Source organism: Argiope bruennichi, chromosome 1 (genome assembly GCF_947563725.1).
Source record: "Argiope bruennichi chromosome 1, qqArgBrue1.1, whole genome shotgun sequence".
NCBI classification, from domain to species: domain Eukaryota; kingdom Metazoa; phylum Arthropoda; class Arachnida; order Araneae; family Araneidae; genus Argiope; species Argiope bruennichi.
Window position 1 is genome coordinate 13,723,530 of NC_079151.1, and position 19,750 is coordinate 13,743,279.

A 19,750-nucleotide genomic window follows, 5' to 3' on the forward strand; every position below is an offset into this window, starting at 1 on the left:
AAAAACATTCCTACAAGTGATGTTTTTTTTTTTTTTTTGAAAATATTATCGATTGTCGGAAAAATGGTCAATTTTTAGGATTTGACATGTAAGTGGTCACTAGCAGCTCCACATCATAATTTCACCTTCACATCATAATTATAATTTGTTTAGGGAAAAATTAAAATTAATTGAAGTTCTAACGTCATGAAATGTGGTATAGTTATTAAATTAATTGTTATGATACAATCATTAATAAAAAAATAATATATTGATTATTTATGGGGGAATAGAGAACTTAACTAGAATAACGTTGGACGTACCATAAACTATGGGTACTGATTTAATTAACTATTTTGATTAGTTTGAAAAAATCCAAAAAATTTCACACGTGTAGCTCATTGTAGCTATCTAAGGCTGAAATAGAAATAATATTGAAATAAATTTTATGTAGTATCTATTTCTATTACTAAAATCCATACAAATTAAAATAATAATAAAAAAAAAGTTTTATTTTTCATACAATTTTTTAAAACTTCGCCAATTTTTTTTCTTCTAAATAATGTCTCTGAAATTATAGAATACATTTTCTAATTCCCAAACCAGACAAGTTAGTAAGCCTGCTTATTGTTTGTGACAACAGAAAAAAAGAATTATTAGTAGATGCAGAAAAAAAACTTCTGAACTTTTATTTCCCTACTTTCTGACAGATGGCGCTGTTCCAAAACAACTTTGGACGCTTAACTGTTTTCAAAATGGTGAGGAATGTTCATCGTGAAACGATCGCAAGTTGTAAACATTCTATTTGAAATCTTTTCCAAGTATCTTATAGTGTTAACAACACCTCTGTGAATTCCTGCATTGAATTTCTTCTATCTTTGTGCTGCGATGATCATCCGTAGGAATTTCATGAAGTTTGCTACACGTGCTTGTTTTTGACAAGACTGCTTAAGGATTATATTCGTTAAATGTATCCATCTTCGTTGTATGGACGAGGTGAGTGACGCCTTTTCGTTTTAAAATAATCGCATCTAAACTAATGCGTCATTTCTAAAAATAAATTATTTATTTCGTGTGAAATTAAAGATTTATTATAATTAAAAATAAACTATGTTTATCGTCTAGCTGTGGTATGAACGTGTCGTTGATTTTTTTGGCTGGTTTCTTGAAAATGCATAGATATCTAATAGACGTTAAATCAATACATAGCAAAAGCTTCTCTAGTGCTGCATGTTTTTGAAAATGTGATTACTTCGCGGCACAAATGCTGCATGAGCTTCTATAAGCAGTCAGTCAAAACGGATAGGCTTAGGGTTACTAGAATGTGTAATGAAGCTCAACGTGTCGCCAACAGCCGCCAATGGAGCGTGCGATTTTTGCAGTATTTCAAGCGTAACTGCGCATGTCTATTTGCGCTGTATGTTGTAGGTCCTGCTTCTTATATATTTTGTAGGATATTTTTATAAACCAGAAATTTGTGCTTATTTTAAAATTTAATTTGAACACAAATAATAATATAATTTTTAACTACTTAAAAATGATCGATTTCAATTCTCTGGGAGGGGGAGGGGAAGTGTAATGCCGAAAACGATATAATTCAGTTAATTTTTTTTTTGTTATATATGATATTCATTTAATTTTGCCTTATTTGTGTGGTTTTCTAATGTAATGATGTATATTTATTACTATTATAAGTTACTATTGGAGAAATAAATGCAAACCGATTTTTTAAAGGCATTCTGATGTAATAATGTTGATATCATGTGAAGAAGATGTTGAATTTTCTGTAAATTCATAATATGCAGTGGGTTGTCGGATTTCTTAATTCTTATATTTCATTATTTTTAACCTCCGGTCATACTGCTGAAAAAAATGGCATTAAAAATACATAAATATGTTTGTACCATTTTAATTAGATTAAAATTTATAAATGATATGAGAGAAAAAATGCCAGGAAAAAAAGGAATTAATTTTAAATGCATTGAATAATAATACGTTACTTTCATGCTTCATTTTAAAAACCAGTATTCTATTTAAAAAAAAATTTTTTTTTTGAAAGTTTTGTTTCAAAGTCGATGTCTGAGTACATTTTGGGATTAGCATTTTTGAAACTATGTTTGCTTCAATAAATATGATTTCTGAGTGTAAGGTATTTATTTGTCCGGAGTGACTCCAAGATTGATTATTTTATTTTTTCATAGGATACTTTTTTTAAAAACTGTCGGTTTCAAGATTATTATATACTGAAATTATGGTGCAAAATAAGGATTGTTATTATTAAATAAAACTGAAACTTAACAATGAAAAATTTTATTCACATAAATCATTCCATTTTTACAGAATCAAGTCTTAATAAGTCTTCCATTAATAAGTAATAATAGGTTTGTGATATAAAATTCCATATATAATTTTTCGTCTTATATGATTTGTTTATGTTAGTCTTCTTAATATATATAAATATAGCATTATCAATCAGTTCCAGAAAACACCACATTTTTCCATTTTAGATATATATACATGGAAAATTGAGAAGGAATTTGAGTGTGCGTTTGTACTTTATAAAATAAATATATATTTTTTTTTTCAGTAGAAATCCTTATTTCAAGTTTGATAATATTTCTATAGAAATAAAAATTATACAGTGATATTTTTAAATTATTAAATTTCTGTAAATGAACGGGAATTGTTAAAGAAATTACCTTAAGTTTCTGCAATTGAAATTGAAAATTTTTTATGCGCACATTAGTTAATGAGTTCATTAACCTATTATTTGTTTTACAATTGTCAAACAACCTTGAGTGTGAAATGTTAATACCATTTAATTCTTAATTTAAAGGGGGAGAAGGGGAAAGAAGAAATATAACTAAAGTTTTAGTTTCATTTTGTAAAAAAAAAAAAAAAAGTTGTTAAATGTATTTAACATTTAGAGGCGCTGGAAATTTCATAGAGCACTATTTGTCGATTTCCTGGTGGCTTAGCTTAGTTCTTGAATTCGAAGTTTGTAGCGGATTGTTATGAGCGAGGATAGAACCTGGGACCTTGTGGTTCACAGCCGAGTAACAAGACCACACGACAAAAGCAATTGCCTGTATGTCGTTGCTGTTATCTGGCTTATAAGCTTTTCACCACAAGTTCTTCATCTCCAGGCATTGCAGGTGAATGGGCTAATGATGGCTTGGCAAAGAAATTTTTTAGCCAATAGTTGTGCATAAAAATTTCAAGTGTGGTTAGTATTTATAAAATTCACTTATGAGATAGAAGAAAAAAATGAAATATAGAAGATTGATTATGTAAACTCACCAATCTTCTATATTTCATGAACCGATGAACTCTATGTAGAGTTTTATTGGTTCATAGACAGTTTGGCGTGGAAAAGTCTTTGTTGATGTTTTAGTGACATGAAAGAGAGCGCGGTCTTTGGGAGCTTGGGCTCATAAAACTCTGTTTCCTGAATAACGAAGTTGTCGCTTTTGTCCAATTTTTTCAAAGAACCTAGAGTACAATTTCTTATGAAAATTATTAAGTATTCAGAAATGAGGGTCTTTTCGAACATTATTATTCCTGACAAACCCTGGCATTTTACTTATTTTCTTATTTGCGTAATCATTTTGTAATCTTTCTAGTATTACATGGATTCCATTGAGAAATGGGTAGGAGATCAGAGGCAGCAACATTATTTTATAAATGAGAAATTTGATTTTCCTTTAAAATTATAATTTGGAATTAAGAATTGGATATAGTTTTATTTTTGCTCTCCTGTAGTTATTTTTAATTTTTTGGATATGCTTTTTAAAAGTAAAGTGCTTGTCAAATGCAGCCACAAGATAGGTGACATCGTTATTCCGTGGAATAATTTTCCTAACAAGTTCAGATGAGAGAGAAAAGTGTCGTACTGCTTGACATTTACTAATATTATTTTCATCTTGTATTGGATTAGCCATTTTTCTGTTAGTTTAGGTGCTTGGAAAGCTTCTAAATGATGAAGTTGGGATTTTTAACCTACAGAGCATACAGATACTAATCTTGGGATCTCATTGATGGAAATATTGAAGGAAATGGGACCGAGTTTAAACCCTTAAACATTACCTGCTTGGATATTCCTTGGTGTATATAATGAGTTTTTTGACTCATAGCATAAACTGTTGAGGAAGAAAAAAACTTAGATAATATTATCAGGGCTTTTCATATCTTTAGTAATTTATTTATTAATTTCATATATTTTATACTTATTTTAATGAAATTATTTTATTTCATTCCCCTGTTCAACAGTTTTTTTTCCCTTGAGATTTTATAATAAGAATAAATGGGCGGAGGTTTAATGGATACTCTGGTTTAAAATAATCTGAGGGAGGGAAGGAGACTTTTTGTACTATTCGCTCAACATATTCTTTGATTAGAACATTTGCCAGCTTTTGTAGATATTTTTTAGTAGCTTTTGTTGATTGTTAGTCGAATGATGTAGTATTTAGATGCAATGTAGTTGTTGATTGCAATCTACAATACTTTTAAAACAATTAATGTTTTTTAAAAACAACAACAACAACAAAAAAAAAAAAAGAAGACAGTAAAAACTTTTAAATCAAGCTTCAGAATGTTTATGATTCAAATGATGATGATGGTAGCAGTAAACGTGTGGTGAAAATAAAGTATACAAAAAATCCGCAAGAAGGGCTGACTGTGTATCCGACTCGAGGTTACTGTCCAATTCAACCACAGAGTTTAGCTATCCAATTTGAAGCAGAAATCAAAGATATAATATCGAAGTCAATGTTCAATCGAAGATATAACATTGATATAATATCGAAAGATATAATATCGAAGTCAATGAAAGTTTAGGAAGAACACTTCATTTGTTTCTGATGTGTTCATTTCTACATATGGATAAGGGCCGCGGTGGCCTGGTGGTAAGTTCTCAGCTTCGGAACCGAAGGGTTTCAGGTGCGAGACCCGATTCTACCGAAGTACCGTCTTGTAAGCAGGTCTGGTGCATGTTAAATCCATCGGGGCCAAACGTCCTTTTGCTGGTGTGATGTGGAAGTTTGGAGAGGGGGTACCAGTTCAGGTGTCGTCCTCGTCATCTGACCGCTGTTCAAAATGACTAGGTCCGTCCCAAAATAGCCCTTGTGTTGCTTCAAAACGGGACTTTAATACAATTGAATTTAATGCGTCCTTAACTGCTTAATATGAGTGTTGCCATTCTTATTGAATAAAAATATTGTATACATTTTAATTATTACATTTATTTACATGCTTCATCTCTTACCTTCGGAAACTTTTATAATTTTTAGTTATTTCGTTTTTTTTTTCTTCCCCCTTTTCATCCTATTCTGCCTGAATGCATAGGAGGTGGTGTAAGGAAGGAGTTTGCGAACTCCCGAAAATCATGAATGCTCGCTGGAGTGAGTGCTGCCGTTTTCCTAACACAATACGAAGCACACATTTCCTAACACAATATATATTCATTACCGAGTGAAAATATCTGAATATGCATTTTGGACATTTCCCGAATCCAGTGAATCGATTCAGTAAGCGGATTGTCTAATTGTCACATATCAATCATTTTGATCAGAAGATTGTTTACTAAATTTCATTTACCGTAGTCTCTGCGAACTTGAATTATGAATCGGAAGTTATCACGTATGCACGAGAATCTGCAGACTACCAAGGGTTACACTTTAGACAGATTGGTTGAAAAAAGTTGCGACTTTGTTTATAAATTTGTATATCAAATTTCATTCGTATCACTCTCTACAATTTTTAATTATCATCTTCACATTTACAGGGACAGACGTGTCTTCGTCAGATTTCATTGAATTTCGACAGAACCTACAAATTTGGTTTTAAGTTTACATACTTCATCGTACTTGCTCAATGCGTTTTGGAATCATCGCAGGTAGACTAATTTAATTCCGAAGAGATATTCTTCAGATTCAGAGAGGGTTGAAATGCGGACTTTAACTATATTTGGATGTGCACATTTGTTTTTTTTTTTAACAATTACGTGACATTCTTATTTCGTATACAAGAAAGTAAAGATAGACTAATGCGTTATTTTTACATTGTTGCAGTTCAGTTGAGGTACCAATTTATTTCTTAGAAGAATGATTACAGCAATCCCTCCTTGTGTGTATGTGTGTGTGTTTGTAATTGTTTAAAAATTCATAAAATTTTTTAATGCCAGATTTTTAAAAATCTTTTCCTGATTTAAACATGTTTTATTCTAATCAAGTGAATAATATTTATAAAATGTATAATGAACTGTTGAATCTTATAATAAGATTAAACAAATAAAAATTTTTAAAAATGAAAATAATAATAATAATATGAAAAAAGCTGAAGTTTCATCAAATATTGTTTTCAGCTCTCAAAAACAAGTTTTAAAAGTTTGTGATAACTGCAAGCAATTTTTGTGGTAACGTTTTATTATGTGCTCAGAAATACACACACACACACACACACACACACACACACACACACACACACACACACACACACACACACACACACACACACACACACACACACACACACACAGAAAGGCATACCTGATTCATGTGATGCAGATAAATTTGTAACTTTGGAAAATGCATCTTGTTTTTTTTTTTTCCTGCTAGAGTTATTTAATGTTTTTTTATATGAATTTAGTCACGATGAGCTTTAAGAAAATATTTTCATATTCTTATGGAAAGAACGACAGTACAAGAATTGCAAATAGATTCAAAAGCAATATTGAATAACTTTTAATCAATTCTTTGTTAAAATCTCTTCCCCCTGGTGTGCTGTAGGATTTTGGAGAGGGGGGTACCATCTCAGATGTCCTCCTCATCATCCGACCGCGGTTCGAAATGACTAGTCCGTCCCAAGATAGCTCTAGTGTTTGCTTTAAAAACGAAATGTTAATATAACTAAACTTAAAATTAAATCTGTTAAAACCAATGTAGCACGAGTTTGTATTTCCAACTGCAGTTGTGTGAAACCCAGTCTAAGGAGTATAAAGATATACGAACTATAATTTTTTTGAATTTATAGTTAAAAATTTGTATTTGTTTTTTTTAATTTGATTTTTATAGACAAAATGGTTAGCAATTAAAATATGTTATTCATTAAACAAAATCATTTTATTTAATTATTAATAGTTAAAACTGTGCTAAAAATAAGTGATCCAAATAAGCATCTCTGTGCAGTATAGGTTAAAAATTTAAAAAAGTAATCGATTTTTTTTGTCATGCTATATCTCTTAAAATGCTGTCGTTTTTTTCTTTATTTAATTGCTATGGGTAACTAATTTTGAAATGAAGTGATATTTTTTTTCAAGATGACGTATTACATTTACAGAAAGACACATTTGGAAAATTATCACATATTTGGGCATTATTATTCATTCATTAAAAACAATATTAAATGCACACAAACAACGATTGCATTTTATATTTCCTTAAATCTAACTATTTTTGTAACATATAGCACTTATGTAATAACATTAAACGCTGAATTCAGACCTTTCGCACAGTAATACTGGAATCACAAAACCTTCATTCTGACCTTTTACCTTCTAAATTCATCCAATATTTAATGACAAAAATAATTAACACCCTAATTAAGAAATTTTATAAAATTTGCCAAGATAATTTTTTTTTTCGAATTGGATTGATTTTTAATTAGCATTAAATAGTAATTTTCACTTACTAATTTGTTTTCAATCTTTGTGATCCCGATCATTTCGACCATCCGAAAATGGGTCACGAATGGAAAATGTCTTTACCTTTTGTATAATATACTATAACGTTCTTACACAAGCTTGCGGTATCAATTGCCAATCATCACCCATATTTCACAACACGAGAGAGAAAAAAAAAAGACTTCTTCTCTTTTCTCCGACGTTAGGTATTCGAGGGGAACCTGAATTCTTCCGAAGCACCTGAGTCTGGGAAATTCCACCTGTTGCATATCACTGCCATGTGTTTCCCCGTAAAAGGGGAGAACTCCATTCAATACTCCACCCCACAGCAGCGAGTGTACTCCTGGAAAATTCAGCTGCCTGGAAGAACTCCATCTTGGCGCCATTCTCGCTATTTTGGCAAACCCAAGTTATTTGTGCGTCAAGTGCACAAACCAAGGATTTAATGGGCTTGCTAACGCCTAAAGATTGTTTTTTAAGAAAGTTAGACTGATTTGTGAAATTACTACCCATTGAGATTGCAAATTGTTTTATATTATTTACATTTGGGGACACTGATTGTTTATGTACTCTTTTTCAATGGCTGTGGAATTTATGAAACAAAACACAGATCGAGAAATGGCATTTATTGTTTATGCAATATTTTATTGATTGTATTTCGAAATGTTCATCAGACAAATCGGGTCAGATAACTTAGCTGTCTTTCACCTTGTATTCTGTTCTCCGTAGCCAAATAGTTCATTGCTTTATAGTTGATAAAGTTATCATTTAAGAAAAAAGTATATTCTGCGCATTCTTAAATTTTAAAGTATTCAAAATGAAATTGCTGTTATGTTGAATATAAAAAATAAAAGAAAGAAAGAAATAATAAAGGTTTCGGTCAAAGTATCTATTCTTTTCGAAAATGGTGCATTCATACATCCGAAATAGTTGCATACTTATTTATTTTGTATTTCTCTGTTAGTTTTCTAGAAATACTAAGCAATTCATATTAATGCGTACGTTTAAAATTCTTTTCTAGAATATTTTTTTTAATATTTGGCGTAGTGGTATTTTTTTCTTCTTTTAAATTATCTTGTACTATTTTCTGCACATTTAATTTAATGTGTGTAGGCCTGAGATAAGAGTTTAAATCAAACATGAAAACATAATTTGTTTATCAAAGAAACTACATGACATTGAATTTCTGAAATCACTTACCTGTCATAAAAAGTTTCTATCCTGGAATACAAAAAATCTTTTCTGTTTGAAAAATATAATTTCAAGCGTGAGGAAGATTTTCCTATTTCCCAAATAAAATTACAAGTTGAGAAAGAAAAATATTGAACCGGGAAGAATTGTTTGATGATTTTTAAATGTATTCATCTCATTGTATTTTTAACAGGAAATCAAAATTTAAAATGAAATACTTCCTTCCCCTGCCTTTAAATTTTAGGGTCTGTGGAATTCGCGTATATTTTCTCACCAATTTCGCTGAAAATGTTGTATATGTGGATCTGATGCATGGATCAAACGGATGAAAGCTTACTCGCGTAATGGTGATTTCGAATTATCTGGTGATCTGTGCAAAGCGTGAACAAATACGTGATCTTTCAGGAATGTTTTTAAGCATGCATCCTATTTCTAATCAATCAGAAACGTGTTAAAATGCTGACTATTGTACATGTTGAAATGAAAAGTCCTCCTTTTGATGTATCGCAGAATGTCTGGAGGAGGGAATGTCGATTCAAATGCAATGCTGGTCATCTATACTATAATTAGAAATATGTCCACCTTCCTGAAATATCATTCAGATAGTTTCAAATATAATATAAACAAAGGAATATAATATATATATTCAAATATAAACAAAGGAACCGTTAAGCTAACTACTACTACTAATAAAATCTGGTAATTTCATTTCTTTCCTTTGTTTATGAGGCATTTTTATTATTCTATTTCAGGTTGATATTTGTTGATTTTTTTTTATTTTAAAATTTTCTTATTTTTAAAACTAAAAAAAAAAAAAAAAATGGTTGTTGTATATCAAAATTTAAAGACTGGAATTTGTGAATATCGAATTTTTAACTCATTAATAAAATATAGCTATAAAATTATTTAATTTTTAAATATTTTCATCTATAATTTCAAACTCTCCGCTATCTTTTATAGTTGCATATTTATAAAATTGTTTCAAATTTTTAATCTCTTAAACCGCATCGTGATATATGATATTTTAGGCTAGAGAGAATTAAAACGCAAAAAAAAAATTCTATTTATTGTCGTTCCTTGTAATTCTAAGTTATGTATTCTTAAACATTTTCGATCTAGATGTATATATATATTTTTTCATTTATGGCTATGATTCATTTTATAACTTTAGTTGCAGTAGCACATTAAAAAAAAAGATTTTTTTAATTATTAATTTTTATTAACTTACATATTCAAGCGTTTTGACAATATTAAATGGATTTTTTTTTTTTTTTTTTTTTTTTTTTTTTTTGCTTATGTCATCTCAAATATATGGTTTAGAATAGGTTTTAAAAATAATATTCTAATAAACGGAGCAATCCTAAAAGCATTATCTTGTCACAATATTCCCGAAGTAAGGTTCGAACCTCCTCTAAAAAAATCGTATACTTTTTCTCAAATAAGAAGTCACATGATGCTGAATTTTAAAACTGTTGTTATTCTTCTGTTGTTATATTGTATGTTCTCGCCGTTACAGATTATGCGAAACCCGAAGAGACAAATTAATTTCTTGTAACAACGAATAAAGATCTTCATAAATTATTTTAACCGTAAATGAAGATAAAGTAAAAATATCAAAAATTACATTTGCGAAAAATATTTGTTTTTGTGTAACTGAGAAGATTATAAAGAGTGCGAAATGACTTGCGCAATAAAAATTTACCATGGAACTTTCGAATCAGTTCAACATATCAAACGCCAATATTTTTTCTCTTCCGCAAAGAAGAATGACAGCTGCTGCAAATATGTTTAAGAAACTATTCACCAAAAGCTTGAAGAGAGGGGGGGGGGGATCTAAAAGAAATTTTTATGATGTTTTTTCAGTAGAATGAAAATGCTGGAGAGATCTTGCTTATGATCGAGGTACTACAAAGATAAACCGTAAAAATAAATAAATTCGATTTCTAGTCCAAAATACCATAATTTGATAATATTTTAGTCTTGAGTTCGCCAACCTTTACGTTCTGTGCTTAACAACTTTTACATCATGCAGTTTACAACAAAGATTATTGGTCTAAAATTTAAAGGGGGAGAAAAAAAATGAACATTTTATTGTGAAGCGATCCTGAAGAAACAATTGTATGTTCTGTGTTCGGTTACCGCCGAACCAACTGAGAAGAAAGAAATCCCCTTTGTCAACATATCAAGTTTATTCAAGGAACCTTATTTATGTGGTGCATTGTTTCTGAGAAAGATACAAAAGAAAAAGTATGGCATTACATCTGATGTGTTTGTTAAAAAAAAACATTTATTGAAGCTCATGAAATTGTGAATGATAAACAGATTTTTTAAAAGATAGAGAAAAGAGAAAATGTCTCCCTCAGGTTTAAAAAAGAGTGGAAAGATTAAAAAGAGATGGACGGTAGGTGCAATATTCAAACCACTCGCTTCAAAATGTAGGAATGAGTGGTTGCTGGATTGGATGTGTAGATGCATTTGTTTGGCTATCATAATCACCATGTCTGACACCATAGGATTTTCTTTTATGGGAAACATCTAAAACAGTTGGCATATTGAAACTTAGTTGCTTCAAAAAATGATTCAATTACTCGTCTGGATGTTGCCTGTACTTTTAGTAGCCTTACTATATTGAATCATATGCACTTAACCTGACGCGCGCGTTCATGCCTCAAAATGCCCTGTGCACAAATTGAGTAGTTAGTTTCATAAATACCGAGTCATACGTAACTGACGCCCTTTCTTTTTATATTAAAGATTATTTTTATTGTATAGAATATGATGTTTTGCTCTTTCTTTCGAATATACCTCAATAATTATAGGTCGTAGAAGTAGGATTCTGTAGACATTTTTTATGTTCTCACAGCAAAGATTCCTTTCCTACTCAGTTTGCCTTATGGTATTTGAACTCCTTGCATAAAATTAACACGGTGATTGCCCTGTCACCCATACTCGGGTGACATTAAAAGTTCTCATTTAATGTGGAATTAGATGCGAGTAGAACACGCTTATTTTTAATTTGTATCTTCTTGTCTTATCAAATTCACCATGTAAATTGCCTGTGATCAACGTCTCCTATCTAATCAGATATTCTCTTCTTTACTAATACTAAGAAATAGAAAAGAAGTAAACATCTTATTAGATAGGATCCGAATAACATGTATGATTCATGACAGCGAACGTGTTAATACTGTCAAAAGCATTCAAGTTAATGAATGGGTCGAATTTCATTTATAATAATAATAAAAAAAAACATTATTCCAAATTGTATTATAAATTAATTTTTAAAAAATAATGAAATTTAAAAGTTGAAACTCTATGGAAATATCGTTAGTATCATGGAAACGCTAGTTTTTTGAAATTATGTAAAAAAAAGTTTTTATACTGTGTTATGTTTTGTAGTTCTTTATCGGAAGAAAAGTTAAAATGTTGATCAAATTTTAATTAATTTAAAATCTAAGTAATTATCGGACATTTCGGTAACTCTAAATCCCAAGGTCTGCCCTGTAGATTTTGGAAGATTTTTGCAATTTGCAATTGGCAGAAGGTATGTCAGCCTAAAAATATCTTTAAATTGATACTTTTTGGGACTTCTTGTCTATAACAATAGCTCCTATGACGCGATTTCGAGAAAATTTTTGAAAATTACTTCTTCACATTTATCTAGAAGTTCAATGCTTTAGTAGCTTTTAAAATTTCTTTATTACATCTATGACCAGGGAACGACTTTCACACTACAGCCAAAGTAGTAATAATAATAAAAAAAAAAGACGTTTAAAACATATTCAGAGCATATATAGCTTTGAAACGGAATTTTGTTAAAATTTAGCTAAGTCGACATTTTAGCCGCGTGATTTTCACGTGATCCTGCAACTTAAAATTATGCAGTTAACATTACAGAAAATAAATCCTGAGAAGCATGGGGAATCCAAAATCCTGCAAAACTCAGAAGTTAATATTAAATTTGATTTCAAGTGGTTAATAAATAATTAATTTTAAGAATGACGGATTAATTACAATTTTTTGCTATTTCCTTCTTCGGCCAGCTTCCTTCGACGCGAGGGTCATTTGTTGCCTTCGATTCTGCGAGGATTGAAAAGCAAATTGAATAGCTTTCAAGTTTTAACAAATTGATTGGTTAATGGTCTGGGTTTGGAGTGAATGTTTATTATGTAAAAATATGGCAAAATGTGAATGGATAAAACAACATGATTGAAACAATAATATAGAAGCACAAATAGATCCTTAACAGATTTTTTTTTATTTTAGTAGTAAAATGTATATGTTATGATGAAATATTAAAATTTTACTAGACTCTTTCAAATCGTGAAGAGGTAATAATTTATGATAAAGCTGTTTGATGCCAGTGATTCTTTTGATAAAATTTGTTTTTAATTTTGTTCGGTTTTTTTTTTTTTTTGTTAGCAAGTCTTGGTTTTGTTGGTAAAGCCTTTTATTGTAGTATGGCAATGTGAAGAAGGCACTATGCTTGATTGATGAAATTTATATTTTTGAAACAATGGAAACTTTTTTCTCTTTTGGAAGAATAGTATGATGACTTACAGATAAAAATATTTAGCATTTTGATTATCAAATCTAGTTTAACCCACGTCTCCATTTTTTCCTGAAAATTAAAATAAATAAATAAATAAAATAAAATTACTACACGACCAATTTCTTACTTATCAAAATCTTAAGGAACATAACTGATCCCCAAAAGGCTAAGAAATTAGAAAACCAGTGCTATTATTATTTTTTTCATTCTGGAGCATGAATTAGAAACATAACACTTCGCGCGAAATTAACTTTTACCCCTTATGTTCATTTTGTATAGTACAGTAGACTCCCGATTATCCGCGGGTGGGTTATCCGCGCCTGCCGCACAAAGTTTTTTTTTTTTTTGACTGATTTTTTCAAAAAGGTGCAGTTTTACAGTTATGCTTTTGCAATTACATAATACATTACAGTATTAAAACAGTACATATGTATTAATTTTTCTGTGTATCCTTGACGCCTCTCGTAAGCACAAAGCACTTTTCGGTTTTCATTAACAAAATGCATTTTAGGTTAGTTTTGAGCGATATACAAAAATATTAAGTGTTAGTTAAACATTTCCTGCTGTTTATTTTACGTTTTATTGTACATAAAACGATTTTTCAAAGTTGGAATGACTGTTTTCTTTTTTGGTATACCCGTTTTTAGCTTTTTTCGGATTATCCGCGGCGGCCGCGCCACCCAATTCCGCGGATAATCGGGAGTGTACTGTATACCATACGTACAACTTTATAAAAATATACTACCAATATAAAATAATTTTTAACTTAGTTTTATTAAACACATGACATTTCTAGACACATGACAAACACATGACATTATTTTTTGATGTTTTTTATAGCGTAAAAAAGCTACCAATATACATTTTTTTTTTTTTTTTTTGCTTTTCTTCAAAAAAGCAATCTTGCCATGATAAGGGTTAAACCATATAATATTTATGAAGGGTTTCAAAAACTTTTTGCATTTTTGCGTACTTTGCATTTTTGACATTTTGAAGAAATTTTTAAAATGAACTGCACTATTTAGTAATAACATTAAATATTTTTTAAAGATTTTTTTTTTTATAAATAACGGAAATTACACATATTATTTTCAGATTTGTATTTTAATCCCAATTTCAAAGTATAAAAAGCAACTTTAAATTTTCTGAAATTGCAACCTAAATATCTTAAATTTGAAATTTTATAATATACAGTGAAATCAGCAAACTTTTTTCAAAACAAAATAACACTATACCAAGTTTACAGGTTTAAAAATTTAAATCATTACATTTCCAAAAAAAAAAAAAAAAAATTAACAATCAGCTAATCATAAATTTCAAAAATTAATGTTCTGAATGAACATCTTCTTTAATTTGAAAAAAAAAAAAAAAAAAAAAAAATACCATATTATTTTTTATCATTATTTAACAGCTTGAAGATATTCGTTATGGATCTTTGAATTTTTATCACTTAATTATATAAGGAACAAAAATGAGTTTAAAAAAAAAGAAAGGTGGGAAACGTGGACAAAATTTTACTGAACGCATTTAGAGGGTGTTGGAAAATCAGCACTCTTTAAATAATTTGACCCTGAAACATTACGATTTTACTGGCGAAGGGAACAGTAAAACATTGAGAGCAATAAATTCATATATATATATATATATATATATATATATATATATATATATACACACGAACACATTATTTGAAGAAGAATCATAGAGTTCTTTAGCGATTTTTATTTTTCATAATTTTTAAGAACTAGTCTAATTTTTATATATTATCAACATCATCTTTGTCTAAACCATGGCGAGAGCACGGTACAATGGACCAATTAAGAAAGCAGGAAAGGAGAGACATTGAGAAAATATTCTGAGCTTATATAGTTTTAGGAAAGAATTTGTCAACAAAGCCAGATGATTCCGTGGAGAAAAATGTAGCCCGCACAACTCAGAAATTCAGATTATAATGAAGTTGGAGTTTGAGTGATTAGGAAGTTATCTTTAGAATGAAGATTAATTAGAAATTATTACACACACGCTTGCGTGTAATAATTTCTAATTATTTAAGCTCAAAAATAAATTCATAATTACTCGAACTCTGGCTTCAATTTGACTTCGAATTTTAGTGTGCTTTTATTTTCCTACAGTGATCAAAACGCGGTATTATGATTTATGATTATCAGCAAATTCCATTCTTAAACTATATAAGTTCAAAATACTCTTTCATGCTCTCTTCTTCACTTTTTCTGTCTTCCTAGTCATGCATTTATCATGACTTCGTCAAAGAAACTTTGATAAAAGTAAAAAATGAACTGTTTCCTTAACATCTTGAAGATTAAAAATTATTAAAGAACTTCTTGCCTGTATAGAGGAAATTAAAGTCTAAAATAAGAACGTGAAAAAGGCAATCAATGCACCCATTGCTCATCAGAGAATGAAATGAATGTGAACCGGAAGAAAGAAGCTTTTAACATTTTCTGCAAACATTGCTTAACAATTAAATGCAAAGATATTTTCTTCACCCGAAATACTATGGTAGACCCACATGAAAAGATACAATATCGAAATTTAAAAAGAGGAATGCACAATGGAGGTAATGCACAATGAAGGTAAAATTTATAATGGAAACATACTGGAGAGGCTAAGTGAAGAAATCAAAAGATATTATTTCTCGTGATAGAAAAAAAACGAGTCCGAAGGACATACCTCTGTCTCTGTGCCGAGTGAGATATCGGATGTTTGTGGCATATTGAATGACGAGAGTTTGTGAGTGTCACCAGGTTAGGATTTTGGATGCAGGCGACGAATGATACAATAGAATACTTCGATTCTATTTACAGAAAATGCTAAAATTTTTGGATTCACTTCAGTGTCAACTCTTGATAAGCAATTAATGCATTGATTACCTTGTTTCACATTTAATTTTACATTTCATTGCTATTTATTTATGATTTCTTTTCGAAGTTATCATTGAATTGCAATTTTGCGCATTTCTTCCTCCTTTTGATATTTTTTTCTTTCTTTTTTTTTATATTTTCACTTTGTATAGATATATTATTTACCGTTTTATTAACCTAAATAGAATAAATTCATTAAATTAGATAGGCGATAGTATGAAAGCATTTTGGCTTTTGCTAAAAAGTAATGCAAAAATACAAAAATGAAATTTTTACACGGCCCTCGAAGAGAAGAAAGTGTCAATGAGTAAAAGTTTTTTTTATATGCCTTCACACACGCGCGCGCGCGCGCACACACACACACACACACACACACACACACCTGTTTATAAAATTGGCGAAGATAGGATTTTTAAATTTGGAAAGTTTAATTCCAAATTTTGATGAAAACAATTTTTTCAGGAATGGAAATTTATTCAAAACAGAAAAACTGTCATACATAAATATTTGTCTGTTAGTACATCATGCGATCATCATGACTTCAAAAAAATCTTTTAATCAGACATATGTTGTTTACTTCGAATTGTTGTAACATCGATTTTAAAGAAAAGAAGATAAACTTGAGATTTGAACGTTTAAGATATCTTTGAATGCTGAACAGGAAAATAAAATTCTTTGCTTGCACTTGTTGTCTTTCTAAAAAAATTATTTATTTCGGTGACAAGAAACGTTTGGATATGCTGACAGTTATACTGTAAGCAATCATAAAGTTGGCCTGTTTGTGGAAGAATACAACCTCATTTCTCTGATAACCAGTATCTTTTTTGAAGCGTGTTTACAGAATGGTTTAGTCATTACAAATTACAGGATTTTTACTTTCCCTTAGAGGAACGTGAATGATGAGTCGAAATATATGTGGCGCAGAAATTGAAGTTTTGCCCCCAGTTGTGGACTTTATATTTCAGAGCCGATAGTGTCGAGAATATTTCAGAATAATAAATAGCATCCGTATCTGTTTGTGGAGTCCATGAACAAACACAACAGTCACAGAGACAACTAGGTCGATGTCCAGAATATGATAATTGCTTGTCATTTAATGCTTCAATCAAGATAAAAACCATAATCTTCAATATTATCTTTTTTTGAAACGACAAAAGTCTATTCTTCATACTAGAGTCTCATCAATAGTGGCAAATTTTAGTATATGCGTGTTGTGGCGTTTTTAGAAACTCTTTAGAAGTTTCCATTTTGTACAATGTACTAAATTGTTTTGTGTTTTGTTTTTGTACTTTGTGTGCCGAATGATGACCAATATATTTTATTAGTTTTGATTGACGTTATTATCTGAACTAAAGGACGAATTGGTTTAATCAATATACAATCTATAGATCTTTGCCGATTAATTCAAAAAGTCTGTCTTTAAGTTACAAATGATGAATTCGATCACATATGTGCAAATATGATCAAAAGAATGTAGCTCTTTATAAATGTCGATTATTTTGAACAAGCTTTTAAGCATTTTATTTTTGTCTGAGCTCTTTCGAAAATTTAATAAAAATTAATAAATGAATTGCTATTCTCTGATTTTATCCTTTTAATAATCTTTCGTCACACGTATGTTATCCTCGAAAATTACAATGAAATCCTTCTCAGTATAAGTCATAGTTACAGAAAAAATCTAAGTCAGCAAATTTGCATTTTAATATTTTAGCAAATTTTACGTATAAAAGACTGAAACTGAATAAAAGGGTAAGAATAAAAGACTTACGTATAAAAGACTAAAAAATAATTTATTAATTTCCACTTTTTCGCTTGGAGGCCGTATTTTTATTTTTATAACCTCCTAACAGAAACCAAGTTATTTTAATACATTTTGGTATCTTATTTGATGATTCTTTGCGATTTTAAATACATTTCGAAATAAAATAGTTGAAGAAATGTATGCTCGATTCACTTTTTCTGGGACTCTTTTTGTCGGTGCAAAGATGTTTTTTCCAACGATCATTAGAAACCACACTACGGAGAAAGACATGCGGAAAATCATCAAAACAACACAAAACATTAAATAAAGAATTTCGTGTATTAAATTTTAAAATTCGAACTTCGAGGGCATTGAGTTATCATTACGACTATCTGTACGCTACATTTCATGGCTGTAAGTGCGATAGATTTGTCTGGACATAGCCGACACACAGACAGACAGATACACGCCCGAACATTTTTAAGTATATTAATCCGTTAAGTTTATTAATCTGCTGATTATATATAATTACTGATGATTTTTCATAATAACTGTTATAGTTATTGGTGATTATAAATAATCATCGTAATTATACATAATCATTAATTTATCACATATACTATGTCAATGTGTATATATACTGTGTCAATGTGTATTTATATAACACACTGACACAATCACTTTTTTCCTAATGTGTTTCAGAATAATGTAACAAAATGTCGAGGAAGAGCATTCTCATCTTTCTGTTGTTTTCATTCTATTTTCTTTTCATTGTATTCCCGTCAGTGCATTTCTTTTCATCTGATGCCCAGCACAGCATATTAATGTCATTTGTAAATAATTTATCTTAATAATGTCTCTTACCGAGGCATCTTCCGTTTATTCAACTGTTTAACTTATAAGAAATTGTGATCCTTTTCCTTTATTCTGTTTAATCGGCAGATTATTATTTATGCCAGATTTGTTCGCTTTAGTTCAGCGATCTGTTCACTAGAGTGTGAACAGCTAAATAAATAATCCTTCGGATTCCCTGTCTTTGTTTTTTTATTTGAACTTGTTGGATTTTATTTCTTGCTAGCTTATATGCCTCACCATTACCCTAGGTTATCTATATTCTTCGTTTTAAATTATTATTAAGTTATTATTCTTTAAGTAATTAATTATTTAATTAATCATATAGGATCATATTTCATTTGGTACTGCAGAAAAGCTTTTCGAATTGAAAAATGACAGCGGGCATGATAATAATTTTATGAAGTTCTTGTGTTACATATTAGAATAATGGTTCCGAATATTTTATTTGGACGAATCACTTGATCCTTAATTTGTGGTCCGTTTAGATGAAGTTTTTTGTAGGACGCGCCTGTTGCCGTGCGTTGTGTTTTGCGGTGGCTCAGGCCGAGTTTCCCTCGGCATGAAGGAGCAGCCTTTTGGGAGAACTGACGAAAAGAGAGGTGAACGACACCGACTTGAAGAACTGGTTCTCGTAACCAACATTTTCCGCATAAATAGCTTTCCCCTAATATTTTCGTGGTGAAAATAAGACCTCGTCATTAGAATTCCGTTCAATCAAGTGAGGCGATTCCGCAACATTCGTTCGTTTCTCGGCATTTGTTTGCACTGGAATTCCATACCGCCGTCCCACAGTATCCAGTGGATCGTGTAGTTGACTGAAAATAGTCAATTAATAGATGCCAATCAGAGCGCGCGAACGGGCGTTCTGAACT

At 30.2% G+C, this 19,750-nt stretch overlaps 1 protein-coding gene across 3 annotated transcripts in view; it reads left to right on the plus strand.

The window, feature by feature from the left end:
- Positions 1-742: 742 nt before the first annotated feature.
- Positions 743-19,750, plus strand: part of LOC129962642 (tight junction protein ZO-1-like) — a 136,287-nt gene continuing 117,279 nt past the window's right edge. For all 3 annotated transcript variants that reach the window (XM_056076533.1, XM_056076525.1, XM_056076516.1), the window contains exon 1: positions 743-975. In XM_056076533.1, the coding sequence (XP_055932508.1) occupies positions 948-975 (28 nt within the window). In that variant the 5' untranslated portion in view covers positions 743-947. The remainder of the gene's footprint in view (positions 976-19,750) is intronic.